At 42.4% G+C, this 26,565-nt stretch overlaps 1 protein-coding gene across 2 annotated transcripts in view; it reads left to right on the top strand.

The window, feature by feature from the left end:
* The window catches only part of CPNE4 (copine 4), a 507,119-nt gene that overhangs the window by 462,687 nt on the left and 17,867 nt on the right, over positions 1 to 26,565 (top strand). For both annotated transcript variants that reach the window (XM_058729893.1, XM_058729894.1), the window contains exons 9-11: positions 4,939 to 5,025; positions 8,529 to 8,588; positions 18,596 to 18,729. In XM_058729893.1, coding sequence (XP_058585876.1) covers positions 4,939 to 5,025; positions 8,529 to 8,588; positions 18,596 to 18,729 — 281 coding nt within the window. The remainder of the gene's footprint in view (positions 1 to 4,938; positions 5,026 to 8,528; positions 8,589 to 18,595; positions 18,730 to 26,565) is intronic.

Raw genomic sequence — 26,565 nt, 5'->3', positions numbered from 1 at the left:
GGTCTTTTCCCTAGAGATAAGATCCTATACCCGGCCTGGTCAGAGGTGCTGATTACAGAAATGTCACAACTCATTTTTCCAGTCTCTTCTTTCAGATATAAGGTCAAGATATACCTAGACTGGATGGGAATAAACTAACATGCTTGAGAATGGAAGCTTAATCTAAATCGGACCGTTTGTTGAGTACTTACATTTGGTCCAGAAAATCAAGGGCAACTTTTTTCATAACTCCCACAAAACCTGGTGTATATGCTCTATTAAATATCCAGTATTGCAAGCAACTTGTGAAACACGCAGAGATCTTCCCCACGAGCAGGCACGCAGAGTTTCAGGGCCATAGTCAAAATCACACTAAATTATAAGTGCGTCACACCCAGGATAACAAGGAAGATAGCCAGAGAAGTTGTTGCTCTGTTGAACCAGGCCCCACTGTGCTAATAAATCAATGAGTTATCAATACCACCTACTAGAGTTCTAAAAATTTTAATAAAGTTGTACCTTATTCTCCTCTACAAGTAGAAATAGCCAAATCAATAAATGTGAGAAACATGTCGTCTTTAGGCTCCTAAGAGGGTGTTAAAAGTAAAATTATAGCATATATTATCATTGAAAAACACCAAAGTCTGATGCTTTCAAACAAACAGAAATGAATCCTCAAGTCCCACTGAGGAAATGGATCATATGATATGGCACTTTTCTGTATCACCAGAAAGATTTTATTTGGCCCCATCACTCAGCCCCATTTGGGTGCATTTACACTGTGGGAAATGTTCTCTTATTTACTAATTCTACTAATATTTATAAGGAACACCTACTAAGCGCAAGCTCTAGGTGTGTCATGACTGTGCATCAGAGTACAATATAGACATGAATCAAACAAAAAATAAAAATGTTATTACAGCTTGTGACAAATGCTGTAAAAAACTGAACCAATTCAGTATAAAGGTATGGTATTGGAAAGATAATCTGAAATGGCAGCATTTAAGCTGAGGTCCCTTAAAGATGAAAAAAGCCAACCATGTAACAAGCAAGAGAAAAGCATAAAGGCCAAGGGAATCTTACATTAGTCCTGAATGAGGAAAGATCTTGGTGTGATTAAAGATGTGGAAAGAGACTAGTGTATCTGGAGCAGAGAGCATGCACGGGATGTGGTCAAAGACAGAAGCAAGGGCCAGGAAAAGCACATTCTAATATCTCAAAGAAAAGAGTTTCAATTTTCCTCTAACTGAAAAAGAGACAGCTTTGTGCTCTCCAGGACAGGAGCCATGAGCTACATGTATTTTAGCCTCACTTTTAATTAATTAAAAATTTGAGTTTCAATTTCAATTCCTGAGTTACATTAGCCACACTCCAAGTACCCCATCACTTCCTATGGCTAGTGGCTTCAATGTTGGTTGGTGCAAATATAGAATATTTCCATCATTGCAGAAAGTTCTACTGGACAGTGGTGCAAAGGAGTCCAAGCTAGAGAATGACATGACGGGTTTTAACTTTTTTAAAAGATTATTCTGGCTACTGTGTACATAATCCATTGTAGAGAGAAGACAGTGAAGCAGATCTGTCAGAAGGCAAGACAAGAGGTAATAATGACTTAGGCTAACAAAGTGGTAATGGAGATGGAGAGAAGTAGAGTGATTTAAGATGGATTTTGGAGACAGGGGCTAAGACATGTTGAGGGTTTGGATATGAGGGGGATAGATGGGTAAATGTGGGTACCATTTCCTGAGTAAGGAAGTCTTGTTTCAGGGAGGTCCAGTTGTGTGGAAAGTTCAAGAATGGGGTTCGGGAAACTGGCACTCAGGGGAGAGGCCTACCTGGAGATGTATGTATTTTGGAGCCGTCAGTAAACAGAAGTGGTTGATGTTAAGAGAATGGAGGATAGGGAGACACATAGAGGAGGGTTGAACCCTGAGGAACCTCAGTAAGTAAAAACAGAGACAAAAAGAGGAGACATCATCCTCTTTTAAGCTCCTTCCTATGAGTCATGGTTCTGCAGGTGCAGGGTAAATTCTTGATTAACTTGGATGAATTCTTGGGTGGCCTTCATGAACAGCCTTAGTCTGAGGTGGCCAAAAGGGAGACTTGCAAGAAGAACAAATAGGAGAGTCCCTCCAAGATCCTCCCCGTGGAAGCCTGCATTAATAGGCCAGGCTTTGGAGCAGGACTGACAGGTACCAATCCCAGCTCTACCAGTTGCCACCTGTATGACCTGAGCCTCATCTTTAGTCTACAAAAGTGGGTTGTAGGGAGAGTTAAGTGGGATTGTAGATGTAAGGCACATACCCCATAGTTACTTGAAAACTTTATCCCAAGACAGATGCAAACTACTTACACCTGGTTCATCAGCATCCCCTTCCCACCCAACAGGCATGAAAGCCCCAAGTGCCTGCGGGCTCTGACTCAGCTTCCTTGGAGCCCTTGTCTGGCTGCACCAACCCATCCTCCACTACTGGTCTGCCTTAGCCTGAGAAATGAGTGCACTTTCCATGGATTATCATTACAATTCTTTTTTTTTTAATTTTTTAATGTTTATTTGAGAGTAAAAGAGAGAGAGAGAGAACAGGGGAGAGGCAGATAGAGAGGGAGATACAGAATCTGAAACAGGTTCCAGGCTCTGAGCTGTCAGCAGGGAGTCCGATGTGGGGCTCAAACCCACATACTGCAAGATCATGACCTGAGCCAAAGTCGGACCCTTAACCAACTGAGCCACCCAGGCGCCCCTATCATTATAATTCTTAATATAATTCGAAATCTAACTCATTCAAAGTTTCATTTGTTATGTCCTGCTTTGTTGAAGAAATTGAGGTTAATGGGAATGATTGAAAACGACAAAGGAACCATCACAGCCTCACTTTCTAACTGTTACGGTAAATCCCCACACTACTTGTTCATACTGTGACATTAGAGGAAGATTTGGGGGAAAGGCAATTTCAGTTTTGATGGGTTTGGGAGGGGCTTGGGGTGCTTTGTCTGAAAACACTAAATCTGCTTTGAGACAAGCTAGAATTCTTGCTTATCAAGAGCTTGCCACATGGAGAGCAGATTAGAAGAGAACCGAAGAGAGGGAAGAAAGACAACCATCATGATGGTGGAAAGATTAGGCCTTTGAAACAAAACGGTTGGAGATATCCTGATTTCAGATTCAGTTTGACTCTTCTCTCTTCCTCTCTTCCTCTCACCCTCTCTTCCTCTCACCCTCCCTCCCTTCCTTCCTTTCTCTTTTTATTTCCTTCCTTTTATGGAAGGAGTTTTAGAGAGCCCTTAGCCAGTACAAGATTCCTTTCTTCCTAACTCTTACATGGTTGCCCAGTCCCTACTGGAACTTCCCCAGTGTTGAGAAACTACTGTTCTCAGTTATCTGTTGCTGAGGAACCAATTAGCCCAAAACTTCCCGGCAGAAAACAATGATCATTATTTACTCACAATTGTTGGCAATTTAGGCTGAGTTCACCTGGGGCAGCTCCTCACCACTCTACATGATGTCAGCTGAACTCACTCATGCATCTGTGCCTCCGCAGCTGGGATGGCCGAGACGTTTCTCATGTACTCTTTTATTCTCCAGGAGAGCAGCCTAAACTTTTTTACATGGTGGTAAAAACCTTCCAGCAGCAAGAGGATGGCAGGCCCCAATGCCCAGACACTTTTTAATCCTCTGCTCATACCACTTTTGCTAATGTCCCATTGGCCAAAACAAGTCCTATGACTAACCTCACCGTCATTGTGGGAGGGAACTGCACGAATACACAGACACTGAGAGGAATGGGTCACTGGGAGCCAATGCTGCTTCAGTCTACCCCACTCACATCTGCCTGAGAAACTGCTTTATTTTCAGGGGGTGCCTGGGTGGCTCAATCACTTTAACGTCGGACTCTTAATTTTGGCTCAGGTCGTGATATCACGGTTCATGAGATAGAGCACTGCATTGGCCTCTGTGTCACAATGTGGAGCTTGCTTGGGATTCTCTCTCTCCCTCTGTCCCTGCCCCTCTCTCTCTCTTTCTCTCTCAATAAATAAATAAATAAACTTTAAAATTTTTTTAAAAAGAAAGAAATTGCTTTACTTTCAGATACCGCTAATTGTCAGAGAGTGAAAATTGGTCTCCTGAGTGGAAATCCAAGGATCCAGCTCCCACAGAATGGTGGGCAAGAGTTTTCAGTGGCTCTTGGATGTTTGGCTTGAAGTTGATTTTGTCACATGAAGTCTCCTGTAGGCTTGAAAGGTTGATATCTGTTCTCCTAAGGCCCCCCTTAGCTCCCAGCTACCTCCTCAGTTTCCAGCCACTCCTGCAGCTCTGATACTATCCCTCAGAGAAGCCCCTTTGGAGATCTGTTGTGTCCCTGGTGTGATATGTATCACTCCATTATTTTAGTTCTCAGGGAAGTTCTGTGCAAACTCATCATTATCCCCACTAATTTCCTATAGTCAGCACTCACTGTCTCTCAGTTTTCTGACCTTTTAAGCTAATTCCCACGCACTAAGACTCAACAGCGTGTTACTCAACGGTGTGTCTACAGATGTTTCCTTCCCTCTGGTGCTTGATTTGATCCTATTAATAGGAAACATTTATAAGTACCAGGCACTTTTTTAAATGTGTTATGTGGATTAATTATTAAATCATCACAATAATCCTATGAGATAGATACAATTACCAGCTCCATTTTACAGAGGAGATATCCAAGGCATAGAGGAGCCAAGTAACTTGCCAAGGGTCGCACAGCTGGAAGTGGAGGGACCAGGACTGGAACCAGGCAACCTTATATCAGAGTCTTACTCAGCCACGCCTCCTTAACCACCCTCCCTCAGAATGCAAGGGTTATCCCGCAGAAACCATTTGTCAGCCCTCAGATCCATGTGCCGTAGCACCTGGGGGCTTGGCTTCATGGAATGACTCCACTTCTTCCTAAGCAGGCTCTCTTGCTGTGGCCCCTCTTGTTGCAGGTGCAGTGGGAGTGCATCAACCCCAAGTACAAAGCCAAGAAGAAGAACTATAAGAACTCAGGCATTGTGATTTTGAATCAGTGCAAGGTACGTACATAGCCCTTCTCTTTCAGGAGTATGAAGCTAGGGCTGTCTGGGAGGAAGAGCTCAGACTGTGTGGCCGGAGGGACAAACTGTCAAGGAGGTGTAGTGTTTTTTGTAATAAAAAACATAAAGTCCATGTTATAATGGATGTGGAGTGAAAAACATAAGTGTGGGTGGTCTTGGAGCTGTGGTGGCCCACTGCCACCATCCCTTCTGCAAAGATAGTCATACCCTCAAAGATGGGGAGTCCTGGTCACATGTCAGGCTCTTCTCTGTCCTGACAGCACCAGAGGGAGATCCCCCAAAAGGGGAAGACAACATTTCCAGAGCTCCTGCTATGCACCTGTCACAGTGTTCAGTGCTTTATATGTGGTGCCTCACCCATGCCGAAAGGGTATTGTGAAAACAAAGCAATGGAGAAAGATTAGAAGGCCTAGAAATTCCTCCCAGAAGGGCTCTAACTTCACAGAAAATCCCACATGCTAGTAATCAAATCTCTTAAATCACATCTGAAAATAATTCTGGCATTGGTTGAGTACTTACTATGTGAGAGTAACTATGATGAATTCTGTTTAACTTGTATCATAATGCTGAGATTTCTGCTGTCAACTGAGATCATGTAACTAGTCACACACATGGTAAGTTTAAGAGCTGAGATTTTAATCTATGCATGTCTAACTCCACCATATACAACTTGAATGCCATCTAGTTTCTCTCTGTGTATGTCAGCTTCCTTTTCCCAGATTGGCTTCTCCCTGGCTGCCAGGAGCTGTGGGAGCACATCCTCTCATAGCAAGAGCAATAGTAGAGGAAAGACTGATATGCCCACCCTTTGAACCAATCAGTGTATTAAGATTGGCCATCTAGGATCATTGTATTAATCATGTCTTTTATTTTCTATACTTTTTTGATGCATTAACATCTCTGGGCCTTGTGGGCTGGGTAGGAACTTCTCCCAGGGTTAGCTAATTCCTATAGATAGCCAACAACTTGCTTGTGAGCCTGCCTTTGATATGCAGAGCAACCAGTCCAGAGCCCATACCCCCAACCACCTCCTTTATCAAGCTTAAACACACACACACACTCACACACACACACACACACACACTATTCCTCTGTCCCTATATCTCCCTGGGTCCAGGCTTTACATAATTAGAGACCACCCCTATAGCCCAGAGTCACCAAAAGTATCCAAACTCTCCAATCCTAAACCAGTTTAACTGCTTACCATACCCCACTCATTCCTTCCCACAATAAAACACAATAAAGACTTCCACCTACACTTTCCTCTCAATCTTTCTGCCTTCTGACTGACCCTAGTGCTTTCCCATGTGGCCCCTGAGTGGCATGACATGCCTCCTACCCTTTGGGGAACTCTGGGTAATAAACTCTTCTTTGAAAGGCAGTTGTCTCTGGTCATCTCCCCTATCTATACAAATCAAATCCCAGGCACATTCAAAACATCCCTGTGCCCAGGGAAGCAGGAGAAAAGATGTGGATGAACCACTTCGGTGGTTGTCTGTCTCCTTAAGATGCCTGTGATAAGTCTGTTCTGATTCTCCATGAATTGATCTTACAGTTTAGTGCTTAGGGGCCAATATTATTCAACTCGTTCCCAAGTTCTTATTTCCTGGGTACATAGACAATAGTAGGGTGTCCCAACCATCAAGCAAAGCATTGCCAAAGGGAGCCAGGAGCAGGCACTATTCAGGGGGCCAAGTGAACACCAGCCCTGAAAAAAGTCTGCCAAGAGATGTGTGCCACCTAGAGGTGGTACCTAGAGACACCAACACGAGATCTTGTGGGTCAGTCTCTGAGAAGCTGCCCTGAGCATCAGATGAAATCTGAAAATTGAGGGTCAAAAATCACAGTTACTCACTGTCCAGGTTAAAGTGGCCAGATGACAAACTTCATGACTGTGGGTATCGTGTCTGTTTTTCTCATCACTATATCCCTAGCATCTAGTGCATAGTGGGGACTTTGTTAAATAAAATTAAAAAATTTATTGTTAAATAAATAAATGGATGAATATCACCAACGGTCAAGAAGCAGAATCATAAGGAAGCAGAAATGAAGACCAAAAATTGGTATGGCACATGAGAACACTGATAATCATGGTGGGGCAAAAAACAGAGACTATGCTGACTTCCAGCACAGAGGTCCAAAGGATGGACTATGCAGTCCATTTGCCACCATTTGAGTCCCACCTCCACCTTCTACTAGGTAGGTGATCTTAGCCTCAACTTCCTCCTCCACAAAAATGGCACAGTAGAAATAATAGCTCCACCTTTACAGGGCTGTCCTAAGAACTAAATAAAATTATGGATGTTAAGTCCCTGACTTAGAGTTAGTCATTGCTGATCATGGCATGGCAGGAATCTAATGAATGGGAAACGGCCAATAAAGGCCTTCTCAGGTAATTGCAATCCTGAAGCAGCCAACCTAGATTACTTGTGGTATTAAGAATGTTACCAGGACTGGAACTTAGACTGGGGAGCAAGAATGAAGCCTAGTGTGAGACTTTATTAATTCCGAAACAGTGGTGTCCCTTGAAAATATAGTGTTGGGGCGCCTGGGTGGCTCAGTCAGTTGAGCGGCCGACTTCAGCTCAGGTCATGATCTTGCAGTCCGTGAGTTCGAGCCCCACGTCGGGCTCTGTGCTGACAGCTCAGAGCCTGGAGCCTGTTTCAGATTCTGTGTCTCCCTCTCTCTGACCCTCCCCTGTTCATGCTCTGTCTCTCCCTGTCTCAAAAATAAATAAAAACGTTAAAAAAAATTTTTTTTAAAAAGAAAATATAGTGTTAGCTCTCCCTGGAGGCATGCATGACCCAAAAGAGGGGAGCAGGGCATGAATAGCTGCAGCCCTCACAGGGCCATCTGAATTAGGCATTGCTTTCTTTCTCTCCTATAAAATCAAAATTGGAGCAATTAAGCATCTGACTCTTGGTTTCAGCTCAGGTCATGATCTCATGGTTTCCTGGGTTTGAGCCCCACGGTAGGCTGATGCAGAGCCTGCTTGGGATTCTCTCTCTCCCTCTCTATCTGTCTCACTCCCAGTTATGCTGTCTCTGTCTCCCTCGAAAATAAATAAACTTAAAAAAAATAAAATCGGGGTGCCTGGGTGGCTCAATCGGTTAAGCGTCTGACTTCAGTTCAGGTCATGATCTCACAGTTTGTGGGTTCGAGCCCCACATCGGGCTCTGTGCTGACAACTTGGAGCCTGGAGCCTGCTTCAGATTCTGTGTCTCCCTCTTTCTCTGTTCCTCCCCTGCTCTCACTCTGTCTCTCTCTCGTGCTCTCTCTCAAATAAATGCAGATTTTTAAAAAATATATATTTTTTTAAAAAATGAAATCAAATCAAAATCAACTGACCTATCTCTTCCCCACAGATGTCTTTCTGCTCTTTCTTCTAGGTTAGCAGTCTAATGCCAAAGACTAAGCTTCCACTCCATAAGGAAATAGATCATGCTGTTACTAAAACGATTTCCTCTCCTCCTCCAATGCAGATCCACAAGATGCATTCTTTCTTGGACTACATCATGGGCGGCTGCCAAATCCAGTTTACAGTAAGTTGTTTCCACATTTGTTCATATTCATGGAGCAAGGTGTGGGGCATGGTGGAGGGTTGTGGGAATGTGGAGACAAAAATTTATTAAAACCTTTGGTCAGTTTTTTCAGGTCTCATTGCTGAAATACTGTATGATATAATTTTTTTTTCTTTTCTTTCTTTCGATATAATTTTTTAAAAGTGAGTTCATACTTCTGTTTTCTCCAGTGACTATGGCTGTCAGGAAGTCATATCAGAAAAGTCATGCCACTCAACCTCAGGTGGTTTGGGAACCCTCCTCATGCTTCCCATTCTTTCAGTAACTGCATGAGGCATGGGGCAGTAGGCATATTGCCAGATCCCATTACCTGGTGAGTAGGAATTGGAAGGAAGTAAGCCACTCTGGTAAATCCCACTGACCCAAGGCAGATGCAGCCCAAAGACCAGCACCAACGCCATGCCCAAGGGTCGGTGCCACGAGTAAGCCATCCAAATGGTTCATCAGGCAACGAAAAGATGAATTCCAAAAGATTGGAGAATTAGGCTTTCAAAGTTGAGAAACAGAGTGTCTAGACTCAGTGGATAGATCAGGGATCATTTCCTAAATATAATCTGTGAACCCATAGGATTTATACACTCCAATGATTTGAGTGGGTAGGCTGGGTCTCTTTAAGGTGCCTGGTAGGCCAAGCTTATGATTCCATCTGCCCTTGAATAACTTACTTTCAGTGGCCTAATATTCAAAACCCTCCCAGGTTTGGACAGATGTGACCTCCAGAAAGAGGATCCCAGATGGCAAGGATAGATCTGCTAAAACCTATGGGAAAGCAACATGGCAAACAAGAGAACAACAATCTGAACAGCTTCTGCTCCCCGTCTTGCAGATGTGTACTCGTGAAGGTCAGCCCTGTTTAGCTCCCTTGACTGGATCAGTCATGTGAGAAAAGCAAGGCAGATGGGTTTAAATTTTTTGTCCAGGTTTGAGCCCAAGAGAGTAGACAGGACCAGTGTATTTTTGGGACGGGGACGGCAGTACTCATAGGACTAAAAGGAGCTGCAAGGGGTTGAGAGAAGTGGTAGTTTTATAGACTGACCTCTCCTTAGCTAGAAGCCTATCCTCTAATCTCAGAAGGGTCTGCCTATATCTTCTCTAAACTTGGGGCATGGTTCACTTACTCCTGAATAGGTATGGGTTAATTATAGAATTTGGTCATTTCTTTAGAGTCTAAGGCACACCCACCCAGCCCTCCTGCATGCATACTGGCACATACAGAAAGTAGCAAACATGTTCATCGTGAGCACACACATCTAACTCCAGCTGTCCTATGGGTTCACTGTCGCACTGATGTATACACATAGAGGTAGAGAAGCCAGCAATGTCATATAGGAGAGCTCCTGGAAATAGTGTCCCACAGTCTTAGGCAAAGGAGCAATTCAGGAAACTATTTATAGGTTTTCAAGGGAGAGCACTATTGATTTGGTTTGGAGTCTATAGACTCCATGCACTCGAACAACTCTATTCAACCTTCAGGGGCTTGCTCTGCCCTTGGAGTTGTGCTGCAAAGAACCAGCCCCCATGAACACCAGAAGTTTATCCCCACAGGGTCCCTAGCTCCACAACCTGGGTCCACGTGGCTTGTCTGACCCAGGCTGGCCCTCCCCTCCTTTCTCACCCCTGCTGATCCTCCCCAGCTGAGGAGGTACCACCTTAATGTACATACCACTACTCCTCAGCTCCAGTTCCTTCTCCCTCCCTTAGCAGTTCAGTCTTCCTGAAACTCTTTGAATTGTCCTTTTATTAAGCTCTCCTGGATCATCCCTTCTGAGTGGGCCATTTGTTTCCCGTTAAGACCCTGACCAGTACACTTTACAAACAGGGGCTGAGAGAAAGCTTTTGCACTTTCCACAGATGCCTGGTGCTTTTGACTCTACCTTAAGAATGTCAAAAGTAGAGCATCTTCCCCTTCAGGTGCCAGGCTGATGTGTATTAGGTACTTTTATTGAATTACAATGGATCAAACCCTAACCTTAAAGGAGAGGGAAGGATGAGGAAAAACAAGAAACCCGATGAATAAGTATGATACTAGTTTTGGCTTCAAAAAGCATCCTATGAACTTAAATGTTTACACGTCCATATAGCCTAATGATAAATACCAAAACCTTATTTGGGTTAATATGCATAAACGGGGTATATTTAGGGGAGTATTGGAGAAGTGGTTTGGATTAAGAATTTGAAGGGCAAGGGCGCCTGGGTGGCTCAGTTGGTTGAGTGGCCGACTCTTGATTTTAGCTCAGGTCATGATCTCACAGTTTGTGGGATTGAGTCCTTTGTCAGGCTCTACACTGACAACGCGGAACCTGCTTGGGATCCTCTCTCTCCCTCTCTCACTGCCCCTCTACCTCGCTTGCACTCTCGCTCTCAAAATAAATGAATAAAGTTTTTTAAAAAAGATTTTGAAGGGCTTTTAATTTTGAAGTAATATGGTGGATAAGGGAATGTTCAGAAGAATCTTGAGCAGGACATTGAAGAAGCTGGGCACATGCTTTAGGGAACCAAATCTGGGAGTGTTTGGTGGAAGACATTGAAGGTGGTGAGGAAATTATGAAAGAGACGCAAGCAGAGGGGTGCCTAGGTGGCTCAGTCGGTTAAGCGGCTGACTTCCACTTTGGCTGAAGTCATGATCTCGCAGTTTGTGTGTTTGGCCCCAGTCCAGCTCTGTACTTACAGCTCGGAGCCTGGGACCTGCTTCGGATCCTGTCTCCCTCTCTCTGTCTCTCTGCTCTTCCCCCACTTGTGCATGCTCTCTCTCTCTGTCTCTCTCTCTCTCTTTCTCTCTCTGTCAAAAATAAATAAATAAAGAGATGAAGCAAGAAGAGATTAACCATCCTGAGGACAAGTAAGAAGAGGCTAAATTAGCAGGACAGCAGTTAAGAGAGGCACTGTGGAAAGAGAGTCCCATAAGCCTTGGCCTATGATTGATCCAATGAAGAGACAGAAGGCAAGGGAGGATGATGAGTCCAGAGGACTCAGATCTTTTGTGCCTGACTGACAAAGCATGGTGATCCTATTCACGGCAATATGGAAATCAAGAGGAGCCACCAACGAGATGATGGATTTTATTTTGGACATGATGGAGGTACTTTCAGGCCTCTCAGTGTCGAGATGGCACTTATAAATATGGTCCTAGGTTTCAGGAAAGAAGTAGAAGCTGCACACATATGGGTCTGGATGAGATGGCCAGAGAGAAGAAAAGAGAAAAGGCGTCTCAGGGAATTATAGAAGATCTCCGTCAGGCAGCAAGGAGAAGAAGGGAAACCCATAGGAGGAAAAATGCCAGAGGAAAAGGTCCAGGACGGGGCAGTAACCCAAATGACCAGAAAGAAAATATTAAAAGATCAAGGGCAATAATCCCATATGCAAGAAGGTGAAGAATAAAAAACTGGGTCATGTGATGAAAAGACACATATCACCTTTTGAAAGAGCAATTTCAGCAGTATGAGACAGGGAGACCCAGAAGTTAGGGTCTAAACAGAAGGTAAAAGAACTGTTCATTCAAGAAGGTTGGCAACAAAAGGCCATATTTCATTCTTTCTCATTGCCAAGTAGTATTCCATTGTGTATATAAACCACAATTTCTTTATACATTCATCAGATGATGGACATTTAGGCTCTTTCCATAACTTGGCTATTGTTGAAAGTGCTGCTATAACCATAATGTTTTCACTCTGATGTGGATCCTGAGAAACTTAAGACCATGGGGGAGGGGGAAAAAAGTTAGAGAGGGAGGGAGCCAAACCATAAGAGACTCTTAAAAAACTGAGGATAAACTGAGGGTTGATGGGGGGTGGGAGGGAGGGGAAGGTGGGCGATGGGCATTGAGGAGGACACCTGTTGGGATGAGCACTGGGTGTTGTATGGAAACCACTTTGACAATAAATTTCATAAAAAAAAAAAAGAAGTTTGGCAAGATGGGGCAAGAGGGGAAAAGGAGGATAGCAACTTGAGTATCAAAATAGGGGTGGTTTCAGGCTAGAATCTGACCATAAGCAGAGGAGAAGCCTCAGTGGAGTGAACGAGATTAACAATGCCAAAAAGAGCCCTAGTCAATGATTCTTTTTTGGTCAGCGGCACCACTTGAGAATCTGATACACAATCCATACCCTCTCCCTGGAAAATGCACACACCCGATTTTGCATGCAATTTCAGGAGGTCAAGGGCGCCCTTGAGGACATTCCATCTCCTCATGCAAATCCTCAGGTCATAAGACCTGGAGGGCAACCATCAGAGGGCAGACTTGGAGGAGGTGGATGGAGATGGAACAGACTAGGGGGCAGGGGTGGGAGCGGCAGGAGGAGTTCACTGTGTTTGGCACATGGCAAAGCAGCCAAAAATAAAATTAGATACTAGAATTTCACACACAAAACACAAAATTACAGACAGCACAGAAGAGACAGGCACCATAAGGTGTTTGGAAAGAAAATGGTAGAAGAGTTCACCATTTCCTTTGAAAGTTATTGCTTTCCCAGATGCATAAAGATGCACTTTGTAAAACAGATTTTCAGGGATAAGCTGTATGTAAAGTACAGCACTCATTTAGGTGGATTATGATAAAGTCATTTTATTTATTTTTTCTTAAATATGAAATTTATTGTCAAATTGGTTTCCATACAACACCCAGTGCTCATCCCAACAGGTGCCCTCCTCAATGCCCATCGCCCACTTTCCCTCCCTCCCATCCCCCATCAACCCTCAGTTTATTCTCAGTTTTTAAGAGTCTCTTATGGTTTGGCTCCTTCCCTCTCTAACTTTTTTTTTCCTTCCCCTCCACCTTGGTCTTCTGTTAAGTTTCTCAGGATCCTCATAGGAGTGAAAACATATGGTATCTGTCTTTCTCTGTATGACTTATTTCACTTAGCATAACACTCTCCAGTTCCATCCACGTTGCTACAAAAGGCCATATTTCATTGTTTCTCATTGCCACGTAGTATTCCATTGTGTATATAAACCACAATTTCTTTATCCATTCATCAATTGATGGACATTTAGGCTCTTTCCATAATTTGGCTATTGTTGAAAGTGCTGCTATAAACATTGGGGTACAAGTGCCCTATGATAAAGTCATTTTAAATGATTATAATGATTGATGATAACATAAGGACATGTTTATGACATAACATTAAGTGAAAAAAAGGAATGTAAAGCAGAGCCACCCTATGGTTACAACCAGGTAAAATGTTTATATATTTATATATATGTAGAGAGAGAGATAAAATCTAGAAAGGAAAAGAAAAACAAAACATAACTTGCTTGCCAGTGGAATCCTTGAGGAACGAGGATTGTCCTCGGCAGCATCCTTGACCTCCCTAAATTGTGTGCAGAATTAGGTATGTGCATTTTTGGGAGACTGGATATAAATCTTGTATCAGATTCTCAAGTGGTCCAGGTGACCCTCAAAAATGTATTTTTTCATATTTTCAGATGGCCATTTTTATTATTTCTAATTTTTTAACATTAAGGATGATGTTGCTTTCCTTTATCTCTGATTTTGTAGTCTACATTTTGGCAATATAATATTGCTATAATAAGCTGAATGTGGCTCCTCCCATATTAACCTTCAGCCTAAAGAAAAAGAACACGTATTACAAGGTGGCCAGCTATTCCTATTTCTCAGGAAATCTTTCCAACGCTAACACATGTCCACACTGTGTCCCAGTTTAAGTTTTACATCTTTATATCCCAGACTAAACACTGGTGGACTCTGGTATAGACCTCTGAGAAAAGAGAATGAGCCCTGGTAGAAGAGGGGAATGCTTTGCAGTCTGCAGGAAATGAATGGGGTGACCTCAGGAGTCCTTTCCATCAGGTCTAGGTTCCTACTTCTTTGCCCACAGTGGCGCTTTGAGGAGGTCGAAAAGCACAAGAGTTTAATCTGTCAATTAAGAAATGGTTCAGACTGAACGGTATCTCCACCTACAAGGCTTATTGTTACAGATCCAAACTGTATACAAATATAAGACAAACAAGCAAAAAACAAATCTCTTGCCCCAGCAGACGATATGGCAAAGGTTGACTGCACGTTGATTGCAGAGAGATCAGGCAACTAACCAGAGGTTGGTTCCCAGCAGCTTCGCTTAGAAAACACCCAAGAGGTTTCAAATGGCTTGTTTGTCACAGGCAGAGAAGGGAATCTGAGGAGTGGGCTTGTTTTGTGTAGAAGCTAAAAATGTCCACTGATAGATGCTCATCACTGGCTTCCAGCCTTTTCCAGGAAGCAGCTCTGCACTGGGGATTTGGTGGCAATGGAGGGAAAATTTCACATTCCTACTTTACAAGGTCTTGCAAAGCTGCTCCACAGCTCTGCTTAATGATGAGCGAGGCCTCCTGGGCAGAAGGGGAGAGCAACGGGCGGGTGCCTATTCTTGGACCGCCTGCTGGGAAGATTGGAGCACATACCAGAACCACAGGCTTTCGTAAATGCTTCATATCAGAAAATGAAAACGTAGCCGCTCTGCAAGCTTACCAGCATTCAGGAAGCAGGCGTCAGCAGCCACCTCCACAAACTGGCATTTTTCAGTCATTTCCTTGCTTTTATTTCTCAACTTAATCCCGTCTTTCACTGCCTCCCTGTTGCTTTTTAAAATAAATCTAACCTTTCACTCTGTTCTTCTTCCACTAATGCTAACTTAAAGAGCACAGAGAATTCTTGGTAGAAGGCCACCTCCTGAAGATATTTTATCTCCAGCTTCATCAGGGCGACTTTAGAAACCATCACTTGCCAGGGAAACAAATCTTTCAGCTGCTGTGTACTTAAGACTGTCCATTGCTTTCTCGTCAATGATAAAATATTTTTGTTATGAAGAATGGGAACTATAGAAAGGGGTGGGTGGTAAGGATCATTGATTTATTTCCTTTTTCACCATGTAATTTTTAAGTTCATACCTTTTCCCAAAGCTCTATCAGAGTCTCCAGAGCTAGAATGGCCTCTGTGGTTGTCACAGATACTGGGGCCATCCCCATGGGAAAAGTGGAGCCCTGCCCCCACCTCCTGCAAAGGTCTGCCTACAGAAAAAAAAAAAATTAAAATTTCCATCAGGCTTGTTTGTATGTCTAAACAGCACCACCAAGAGCAGGCAGCCCAACACCAACCTTCTAACAGTGATCTTTAGGTGGTTCCATTTTTCTCTAGATGTCGTTTCCATTTCCAAAGAAATGTGGCTACTCCCTTTCTCTAACTGGCATCAGTCGGTCACCAAATCCTGTTCATTTTCTATCCTTAATATCTCTGGTCACAATCCCCTTCTCACCATCACCTCTGCCCCACACTAGTTTGTTAGGCATAACAGAATTATTTCAAGCCTGGGGATGAAGAGTTGATAGAAATGAAATGACAAAATAGGGCCAGAATGAAGAAGCAGGAGAGTAGAGAGGCACCTACAATGCAAAATTTAAAAAGAGGCAATCACTCTCAAGATTGTGCAAATGTAGGGTCAGCTGGGAATGAAGTCCTTCTTGAATTGACACCCTCGTCACCAGTCTTACCTTCCCTTGGTCCCAACCCTATGATGTGTGGCTTTATTTTAAAGTGTATTGTTGCCAAAATCTGTGTATGTTCACCCAGACATTATACACACTTCTTCCCATAACACAACATACCCATTCGGGTGTTAGATCTGGGCTTGCATGCTGCCACTTGGTGCCTGCATACTTGGAGGATCTTGCCCATGCCTGGGGAGGATAAGAGGTACATTTGAGTTTCTTGAGCTGTCGTTTTTCTTTATGGATGTTTTCTCCCTCTGGTGTTTATATGACCTGATTTTACTCTCTGGTTTTATATCAAGACACCAGCATGTTTTTCTCATTATGAAATACCCTTAACTCTCAGTCAGGTAATCAACACACAGGACAATTTTCAACTGCAGCCTCAAGAGGCATAGGTAAAGTATTGTGGTGATCCTTGATGAAGAACATCATAAACACACACACACACACACACACGCACACACACACACACATTAATTGCCCTATTTCTACATTTTACAGCTGTTTTGATTATAAACAGCTGTTCATTCAAGGCCATTCTCTCCTAAATTACTCTAGCTGCCTTGTAGCTAGTGTCCCTACTTCCAGGCTAAATCCTCTCCATTCTTTATAGTCATAAACATACCCATGTGACAACTTGGCATGTTAGCCACAGCCTTGTGTTTCCTTTAGGGTATATAGTGGCATAATGGAGGAAAAGCCTTTGGAGCCGTATAGACTGGGGTTTGAACCCAGTTCCATCACCAGGAAATTTCATCACCTGTGGGCCTCAGGGTCTTCATCAATGAAAAGGAATAACAATCTCTGCCTTCCAGAGTTCTTTGATGAAAATAAAATAACATAATACCTGGAAAGCAGATAACGCAGTGTCTGACACAAAGTAGGGTTTTAACAAGGGCTCGTCCTCTCCCCTTTGTTATCTAAAGTAAGAGCATCTCAGGGGTAGGAAAGCACCTTGCAGTTTTCCTCCACGTGACCTTTCCTTTTGAAACATTATTAGTATTAGCATCTTATCAGCTGGTACTCCCTTGTTGAAAACATCTGGTTATTCCAAAAATAGAATTTGCATCCTGCTTAAATTTCTTTTCAACATAATCCTGGGAGAGGTGAAGAAGAAAAGGGGAAACAAAATCAGTGATGATAAGAAATAACTTCATGAAAAAAAAGGGGGGTAGTGTAAGTGAACTCCTGGTAGCCTATTGCTTTTCTTCTTCTAGTCATGTGGATTGGATTGCAGCATTACAATGTAAGGTGTGGCTGTCATTTTCCCCTATCAACCTTACTCTTATAGGCTGATCTCTCAGAAGCAGAAACAGAACACAAAGCACCTTTTCTCTGTCCTTCCAGAAATAACATCCACCCTAAATAAACCCAATGGGATATTCCAATTATTTGTCATAATGGAATGTTGTCAAATAATATGCATGTAGCATTTCCCATCTGCAAGATTATAAGAGAAAATAAAGCCTCTCTGTCATTAGTAAGTGGATTCAGCTGAGCCCTGAAGAGAAAGGGAAGACACAACAGGAACATCTCTGTCTTTTACTACAACTCCTTTTGTTTTAATTCCCCCATCCTTTCTCTCTACTCCCCACCAAGCTAAAGTTTTTTTGTTTGTTGGTTGGTTGGTTGGTTGGTTGGTTGGTTGGTTGGTTGGTTTGTTGGTTTGTTTGGTTTTTTTGAGAGGTGTTTGCTGGGCTAACTTTTATTTAAATGGTAATGATGCTAGAAACCAGAAGAAATGTTTCTTCTCAGTTTAGCACTCTCCAGGCTTGAGCCTTTTGTTGTTTGTTGATGTTAAGAGTGTTAAGTGGGTCAACTTTTATTTAGATAATGATACCAGGGGTCAGAAAAAATCTCAGAAGTTCAAAGATAATATCTCCTTGGTGACAAGGCAGAGGATTCCCTTTTCTGCTTCCCACCGACTATGCCATAGCATTCAGCTTCTTCTCTGGTATAGGCAGGACTTCTCGCTGAATGCCTCACTCAAAGCTGCTTCTTGCAGAAAATTCATTATAACCACTTCAACACGTCTCTCTGCAACTGGCTGCACACGAAAGTATGACAATGGCGTTCTTCTATAGACCACATCTTTAACACAGAATGTAGTTTTAAGGGATTTTACCTCTGCCTCACAAACAGAATTGTCCTGCCTGAAGAGCACAGGACTCTTTTCTTAGTGAATTATGAACTGAGGGGCAGATATCCCATCCTTCCTCTTGCTGCCTGGCAACGTGGATCAGCAGTGGCTGGGCTTTCTGACCCCCGTGTCAATCTCAAGTTCTGTTTTGGGATTGGAGGAGAGGAAAATGGAAGACTACAGAAATGGCCTCAACCAGATTAATAACTTCTCTCACTTTCCTTCTTGGCAGGGTACGTGATGTGCTGCTTTTCCCATCCCTGGCCATGTCTTTTGTGTGGCTGATCACAATTCCTACCAGATGCATTCACTTTAAACCTACCCATTCTCCTATTTTCTCTTCCAGGTAGCTATAGATTTCACTGCCTCAAATGGGGACCCCAGGAACAGCTGTTCCCTGCACTACATCCACCCTTACCAACCCAACGAGTACCTGAAAGCCTTGGTGGCTGTGGGCGAGATTTGCCAAGACTATGACAGGTACAAGACCCCCGGTCGTCCCAGGTCTTATCATCTCCCTGTGGGTTCTGATGGTCCCTGGATGATCCTTGGCAGGGAAACAGACGTGCAGTCAGCAGTTACCCATACTGGGCTCATGAAGCCACAGAATAGAACCTTGACCCCAAATTTTATCCTCTCTACACCTAGAGAAGCTGAGTTCATGCCATGCTCACCTGGGTCACCAAAACCAAAATCTCCTTTCTCAGCTTTCTTATGTGGCTTGCAAAACTACTTTCTATCTTGTTAAGTTTCGGAATGGGTCTTGCTACTCAAAGTTTGGGCCGTGGACTAAGCAGCATAGCACCACCTGGGAACTTAGAATCTGGAGCCCCACTCCAGACCTATTGAATCAGAATCTGCATGTTAACAAGATTCCCAGATGATTTGTGTGCACTTTGGAGTTTGAGAAGCACTGGTTTACTGGACATTTTTGAATCTAACCCTCACATGATACCTTATGTTGTAGGTATTGTTTAACAGGAGAGGAAATAAAGCTGGGCAGGGAGGTTAAGCTGGGCACTGTCACTCAGCCTGAGGCAGGATTTGAACTGAGATCTATTTCCTCCTACTGTTTAAGCTCCTAATCACTGTGTTTCACTGACTTCAGAGCTATTGGTAACATTAGTAGAGGGTGTGTGTCTGCCCACGTGCACATGTGTGTGCCCATCCACAGAAGTGTGTGTGTATGTGTGTGTTTGCTTGTGTGTATATAGATAACATGATTTTGAGATCAGATTGGTACTACAGTTATTTTTCCTTGATGGTAAATATTGACCTTTCCCACCAAGAGAATTGTGATTTACATAAATTACATTAAACTGAATTTATTTTGCCTTTCCAGTATTTCCAGGTTGAGGTGAAGTTGTTCACATGTTCAAGAAGGTTCTTTGAGGTAGAACGAATATAAATATAAATATGGATACATCTCAGTTGAGTCATTAGTGTGTTTGTAAAACAAGGCTAGTTAGTAATAAGAAGCAACCAAGTGAGCCTTTAAATCAGGAAAATAAAGAAAGTGACTCTGTCCTCTAGTTTCAGAGAAATTTTATGGGACAGCATGATTTCTGTTCTTTCTAGTGTCATAACCAGTGGTAGGTATATTAAAAACCCCTTGCCCCAGGCACCACAGGGGATGAGACAATCTAGTGACCAGAATGTGCAGAGAAACCAACAGGAGAGGGATAGGAAAAATCTCATCTGTGTCCTCCTGCTGATGAATCTCTGCATTCGGCTTGGTTATTTTCAATAACTCAACTGGGTGTGAGGGCAGTTGGGGAATGAATAAACAGATCCAGTAAAATCACACAGCCTTAAACACTCAGGCCTTTGCTGACAGGCCTTTGCCCTCTTATACAGTTAGAACAGAGGGCAATAGCATTTTAAATTACTTTGTTAAAGTGATACTTCTTATACTTAACCGAGGTATCGACTATGAAGACAACTTGAATTTCAGCTCTGATTTCTTTTGGCCCAAATACAGGGAGTATTCCTAGAGAGGGTATATATCATATGGAGAGTTCTACCAAGGAGAGAAAAAATTAACAAATTGCCTCCCCACTGCCAGAAACTTCTCCAGACATACCCAAGATACCAAAACAGTCATTTTTTCCTAACATGCACATGAATGATTTAGTGCATGATTTAGTATATACATAAGAGGCAAGAAAGAAGGGAGAGGATGTATCTTCAGGATTCTTAATAATCTTAAATCATGAAATGCTCATAAAAGAGATAAAGTAGGTAAAGCATTCGATACAATACTATAAATACATGCTGCTTAATAATAAAATTGACTCAGACTCTAGGGGAGAAGGCAGTATAATAACCAATTCCAAAGAGAAAATTGGTGGTTTGACCAGAAACTAAGATGCCAATGCCCAGAGCCTTGGCTACGGTCCTGCAGCAGATTTACAGGATGATCTGGAACAAACTGCTGAACTTCCTGTTTCCTGGTTACTTCACATGCAGGATGCAGATACAATCCAAGTGACCCATACATCTTTCAGAGCTATTATCCTCTTATAATATAAAAGCCAGGCAAAGCCTGGAGAGCATTTAGTATTCACTCAAAAATACAGATTCAACATAAAAGTAAGGTATTATACCTTAGGGGTTACATAAAGAATTACTGTAAATGATTCTTTTTAAAATTTTAAAAGGAAAATAGTGAAGTTATCAGCCCATCTGACCAGGAAAATCAGGTTTCCGCAGTTCAGTGGAACTATACATGTATACGTATATGTATACGTATATATGTACATATATACATATATGTATACATATAAAGAAGGCAGCTCAGCATTAAAAGGGGCAAATGCCTAAGGAAGAAAAGAACTGAAAAGCCCAGGCGTTCTTTTGAGAGACTCCCTGGAAGAATGTGTAATGCAAGCCGCTCACTTGAAAACTGACAAGGTTCTGCAGTTTCTCCTTTGCGTGGGTGGATAGACAATAGACAGGCAGAGTCAGGAAATTTCAAGTTGGGGCTTTGGAATTAATTTATTCTCACATCAAAGTCACTGAGGTTGATGTTCAAAAGAAACACTTGAATAAAAACTGACAGAAGGCGTCGTTCCCCCTCCTGCAGAGACGGAGAGGTTTTTAATCCCCATGAGCCTTAGAAATTGCTCCCAGCCTCTGACAGCCAAGGGTTTTCTTTCTGCCTTGTACAGTCATTGCTAAGGGGTCATTACGAGGTGATCAATGAAGTAGAACAGCTTGGGAGACGCATAAAGCCCTTCTCAGGGTGCCTTGAAGGGGAAGCTTCTCCACAAATTTCTGGTCCTAAGGCCAGAAGACAGTCCTGCCAGGTCACTCTGTCTCTATGCCTCTGAAAGAGAGAACACTGCCCATTCCCTCCCCTTTGAGTCGCCAAGCATGCACACATGTATGTGTACACACACACACACACACACACACACACACACACATACAAGCTCATATATTCCCTGTTGGTTGTAGCACTTGTCCAGCTCCTATGAACATCCTGGTCAGGCTGCTCAAGACCAAGTGACATCCATTCTGTGGGCCCAGCAGAGATATGGATCTCTGACCACCTGGAATGCCCTCCAATAAAAGGCTGGTCTGTCTGCTATCGACAGAGTATAGATACTGAATACAGTGCTTGGAAGCACAGACTGCCATTTTATGGATGCGACCACCCCAGCATAAGGTGGAGGTTTCAGCACCTGAGGCAGGAGTCTTCCTCCATGGTGTGCTAGGAGGCAAAGTTAGAACTGATACCCAATCTGACAGGTACTGGGTTTAGAATCCAAAGACAGGTTCATGTCACAGTTCTACCTTTTCTACTCTACCAACACCAGTCGGTGGTTTTCAGCCTTGGCTGCACATTGGAATCATTTGGGCAGTCTTAAAATATGCTGATACCTGGGCCCCGCTCCAGAGGTTTATTAGTCTGGTGTACATCCTGGGGAATCAGGATTTTTAATTCTAGTGGGCGTCCCAAGTTGAGACCCAGCGTTAAATTGGGAGAGAATGGGTCAGATGGAATGGCTAAGGACCAAGCAGCACCTATTGGCTGCCAGGTACCTCACATGGTGTTGTAAGGACAGAGATAAATTAACAAAGCATAATTTCCCCCCAGCTGGTTCACAGTCTCAGGGAGAAAAGGGCTTGTAAATAAATCGCAGCCCAGCTTGGTCAGGGCAGCTGACTGTAGACGAGGACTGCATAAAAAGAGAAGGATTGACTTTCTCCTTTGTGGGAGAAGAGGTAGTCAAGGAAGGCCTTCTGAGGATGGTAAGTTCTGGGAAATTCAGTTGTTATTAGAACATGGATGGACTTATCTTTATTATTCTGAATCGTTAGACCCAACCAGCCTCCTACAAAGGGCAGAGTCAACAGGAGTGGTAGAAAGAGCATGGGGTCCCAGCGACAAATAGACCCTGGGTTCAGACCCCAGCTCAGCTACCTCTGTTCTGAGGTTTGCGTTCCATGTGCCTTGGTGTCATTGATTTCAAGTGGAAGTTTTCTCTAACTTTCCTTGAGGAGCAGTTGTAAGGGTTAGATGTACAGTGGCTAGCTAGCACATGTTCGGCCTGTTATACTCAGTAAACGATAGAGGCTATTATCTTTGACACTCTTAATTAGGTTTAAAAATAAACTGAACACAAAAGGAAAAAGGATTATGGTGTCAGATCTGAAGGACATTTTGGACCAATGACTTTAATTTTTGGTTTTGAGCATGTACCCCTAAAAATGATTTTATAAAAATGTGTAACCTCACACATTTTTACATTTACATTGACATCTAATGTTTTCCATTATGAGTTTAAATAATGGCAAAGAATGGAAATTCTAGTGTATTGTAAATATGAACATTTAAAAATAAAACTCTTACATAACTCTTGTGAATGCATCCAGTAGAATGTAAATGCCATAGCTATATGATCCATCATCCATTTTAAAAATTCATGAACAAGCTCTTTAGTTGGAGTTGAGAATTTTAATTATTTCTTTTTTTCATGAACTTGTATTTTCACTCCCATCCCCCATAGAATTTCATCCTAATGTATCATTAAAATTTGGGTTCAAAATTCTTTTATTGGTCACTGTATCATACATTTCTATAATAAAAATACAAATATAAATTTTAAAATATCTAGTTTCTAAAATGTTCTGTGTTGAAAAGGTTTAAAATATTTTTTTAAATCTTCTGTTTGAGTTTTTATTACAATCATTATTAGTGCATAATTGACCAAAAGAACAAATGTATTGGAAATTTCAGTATTTAATTATTGCCCATAAAAAATGAAAACTTTTAATGAAACAAATAGTGAGGGGTTTTCCCTAATTAGTTTACAATTTGTAGATGAATGCTATCCATTAGTAAAATGGAAGAGTCTACTTTCAGTCCTATTCCAATTTTTTTACCAATATAAATACTAAGAAAACCTGTTCTTATAAATAAGTACATGGTAATGGAAAGAGTTTGACTAGCAGTTTTACTCATTTCTTTCAACTCTAAGTTATACATGAAAAAAATCACATAATGGTTTATCACCACAATGTATTTTTAATTATCTACCAGCTGATATAAGCACTTCCTACAACTTTTTAAAGCAAAAATTGGCAACTGCCCGACTTGCAAAAGGATTTGTTTCCTCGTTCCCTTATTTTCTGCTGCAGAGTTTTTACACTAAGGAACAATGCACCATTGTGGTTAAGATTCATAATGGGTAAGGAGAAGGATAATTGTGAAAGGGAAGGTGTGAATGGAGAGCAGGTCTTTCTATTACACCTGTTCCCAGAAGATCAATTTCAGCAGAGACTACATAGGAGCAGAGGAACTGAATACTGATTTCCTTAAAAAATAAATAAATAAAATCATGCCCTACTATCCCCAGAAGGGCATTGCATTTCCATGTACCCCAGTGTTAAGACCACTGTCTTAATTGTCTAGGTGTTCTGAAATGCCAGTTTGCCTTGAGTCAGTCTCTGTTTCCTTATGGATGAGGTCATTTGTCTTTATTTTTATTACTCTCTTGCTTTGTCTCAAAGTCTTCCCTAACTGGAGGGTTAAAATGGTGTTTGAAAATAAATCTTCCATCTGGAGATCCTTTAACCATCAGTCATTCCCTAAGAAGTTCAGGACTCCATGCTCATTACCACTGAAGACCATGGGCTCTTTTATTGTATTTTATGCTGTTCTATTCTGGTAGTAAGAAATCTTGCCATTAGCAATGTGGTAACATGCTCGTGAGTTTTCCAAGTTCACAAATTCCACCAATCATGTTCCTAGTAGTTGCAGAGTGGCCCCTTTACTCAGTGCTGAGTGCCCTTTACTCCAATCTCAAGTTCTTTGAAGTGCTGGCATATGGATGCTTGCTTGTGTGCTCAACCTGCCTTCTCTTGCCTCTTGCATAAGACTCCTCTCTGACTAGTTTTATTTTTTAATCAGGAAGAATGGAAGTGTAAATCTATTGTGCTTGTGCTTGAAAGTTTTTCTTTGGTATGTTTGTTAGTTAGAGACTTCGTGGTGGCTAACTTCAGAGAATTGATGCCCTCCTGGGTTATTAATTATTCCTCTTGTAAGTGAGGCGTTTTCCCTGCCTCCCTGCTCTTAAAACTCAATTACATAACAGTGCATCATGCTCAGCAAACCTCAAATCCCCAGGGTGGCTTGGAAGGTATAAAAAGAATATCCTTAAGGCTGGAACATTGGTTTGGTGATTAGAAATGGATGGAATATTAGATCTCACCCTTCCCGAACTCCTCAAAGAAAAAAATAAAAGGTATGGAACCTTCTAGGTTTCTGTTTTGACTTTTCGGAGCTATCTCTGGGTTGGAAGAACCAGGACCCCTTCTCCAACCCAGAAAGTTTTCTTCCATACCTAGTTACCCTGAAAGGGCCTCTGAAATCTCCCTCATAGATTCCCTCTCACAGCTGCCTGCCCTTGTCTTGGTTAAGTGGGGGGGGTGGGGGGGTGGGGGGGGGGTGGAGGAATTACTGTGGCAAAGTATTTCAGTATTTCCAAGGACCAGAAGTATTTTGTTCTCAGAGCTGTGGCTAATCCTTTATAAGCTGTTGTGTTTTTCTATTTATCAGTATTAATACCTTTTCTGCTACCTGCTAGATGCAGTGCCCCACAAAGCCCATATCTACACAACAGTGAGGAAAAGGGAGAGCTGGTGATTTTCTGGAGAATTTGACTAATTTCAAAGAATGCTGGCTTCCTCATATCTCCTACCCAACCTTGCTCAAATTGGCTCATTTTGGTGAAGTTTTATCAAAGCCATCATTGGCTACTAATGACCTCTAAATCTGTCAGTTGGTGGTGGGTGAAGATCTGGCTTTGGTACTTTGACTTCTCTGTCAGCCTTGTGGGGAGGGGGGGGTCCCCTCTTATTGACAGAGCCATTCAGGGACAGTGAGCCCTAATGAGTTTCCTTTTCTCCTTGACTAACTCTGCAAAGAACTGAGAAATGTAGGAATTGTTCCAAGAACAAATCTCGGTGGTATATTTAATGGAAAAGTAAAAGGTAGATGGCATGAGAAGAACATTCCTCTGCTGAGAGCAATACTCCAGAACCCCACAAAATTTGCCTAAAGAGAGTCTTACCTATTGTCTGGTCAGGGGATCAGTTAGTGCCAGAAGGAAGTGCCAGAAGGAAATCACATTTAATGCTATATATAATCATTAAAGTATAATGAGACAACAGAAAAGGCACGGGCTTTAGAATCACACGATCCTCCCTGGTAAACACCTTAGGCCACTTTCTTAGCCTTTCTGAGACTCGGTTTATTCATCTGTAAATAGGAATAATAAGTAGGTGGAAATTCAAGGGTAGTATAAGAATTAAACATGTACATTGCCTAGCATCATACCCGGCAGATTGGATGTGCCAGTTAAGGTTAATTCTTCTCCCCATCATTTCACCTCTAGTACAGTAAAGTATGAGGTAAGGTATAACATATGTGAATGAATAAATTAAAGAGAGAAATTTCAATATGCCTAAGAGAAACCAAGCCATGATTCAATTCATGGGCTATCTTTTCATTAAATATTTATGGAGCACACATTCTGTGGCAAGTATTATGCTGAAGAGAGGGGCAAGGGGCATTTTGGGACAGAGAGGCAGTGGCAGATGTAAAGGTATTAATACCAAAAAACAGCATCCCTTTGCATTCAGAAGACATGAAAAGACATGTAAATAATTTATCCTTGGGGCGCCTGGGTGGCGCAGTCGGTTAAGCGGCCGACTTCAGCCAGGTCACGATCTCGCGGTCCGTGAGTTCGAGCCCCGCGTCAGGCTCTGGGCTGATGGCTCAGAGCCTGGAGCCTGTTTCCGATTCTG

This window comes from Neofelis nebulosa, chromosome 5 (assembly GCF_028018385.1).
Source record: "Neofelis nebulosa isolate mNeoNeb1 chromosome 5, mNeoNeb1.pri, whole genome shotgun sequence".
NCBI lineage: Eukaryota > Metazoa > Chordata > Mammalia > Carnivora > Felidae > Neofelis > Neofelis nebulosa.
Note: the sequence above shows the minus strand (reverse complement) of the source record. Positions and strands in the feature narration are given on the sequence as shown.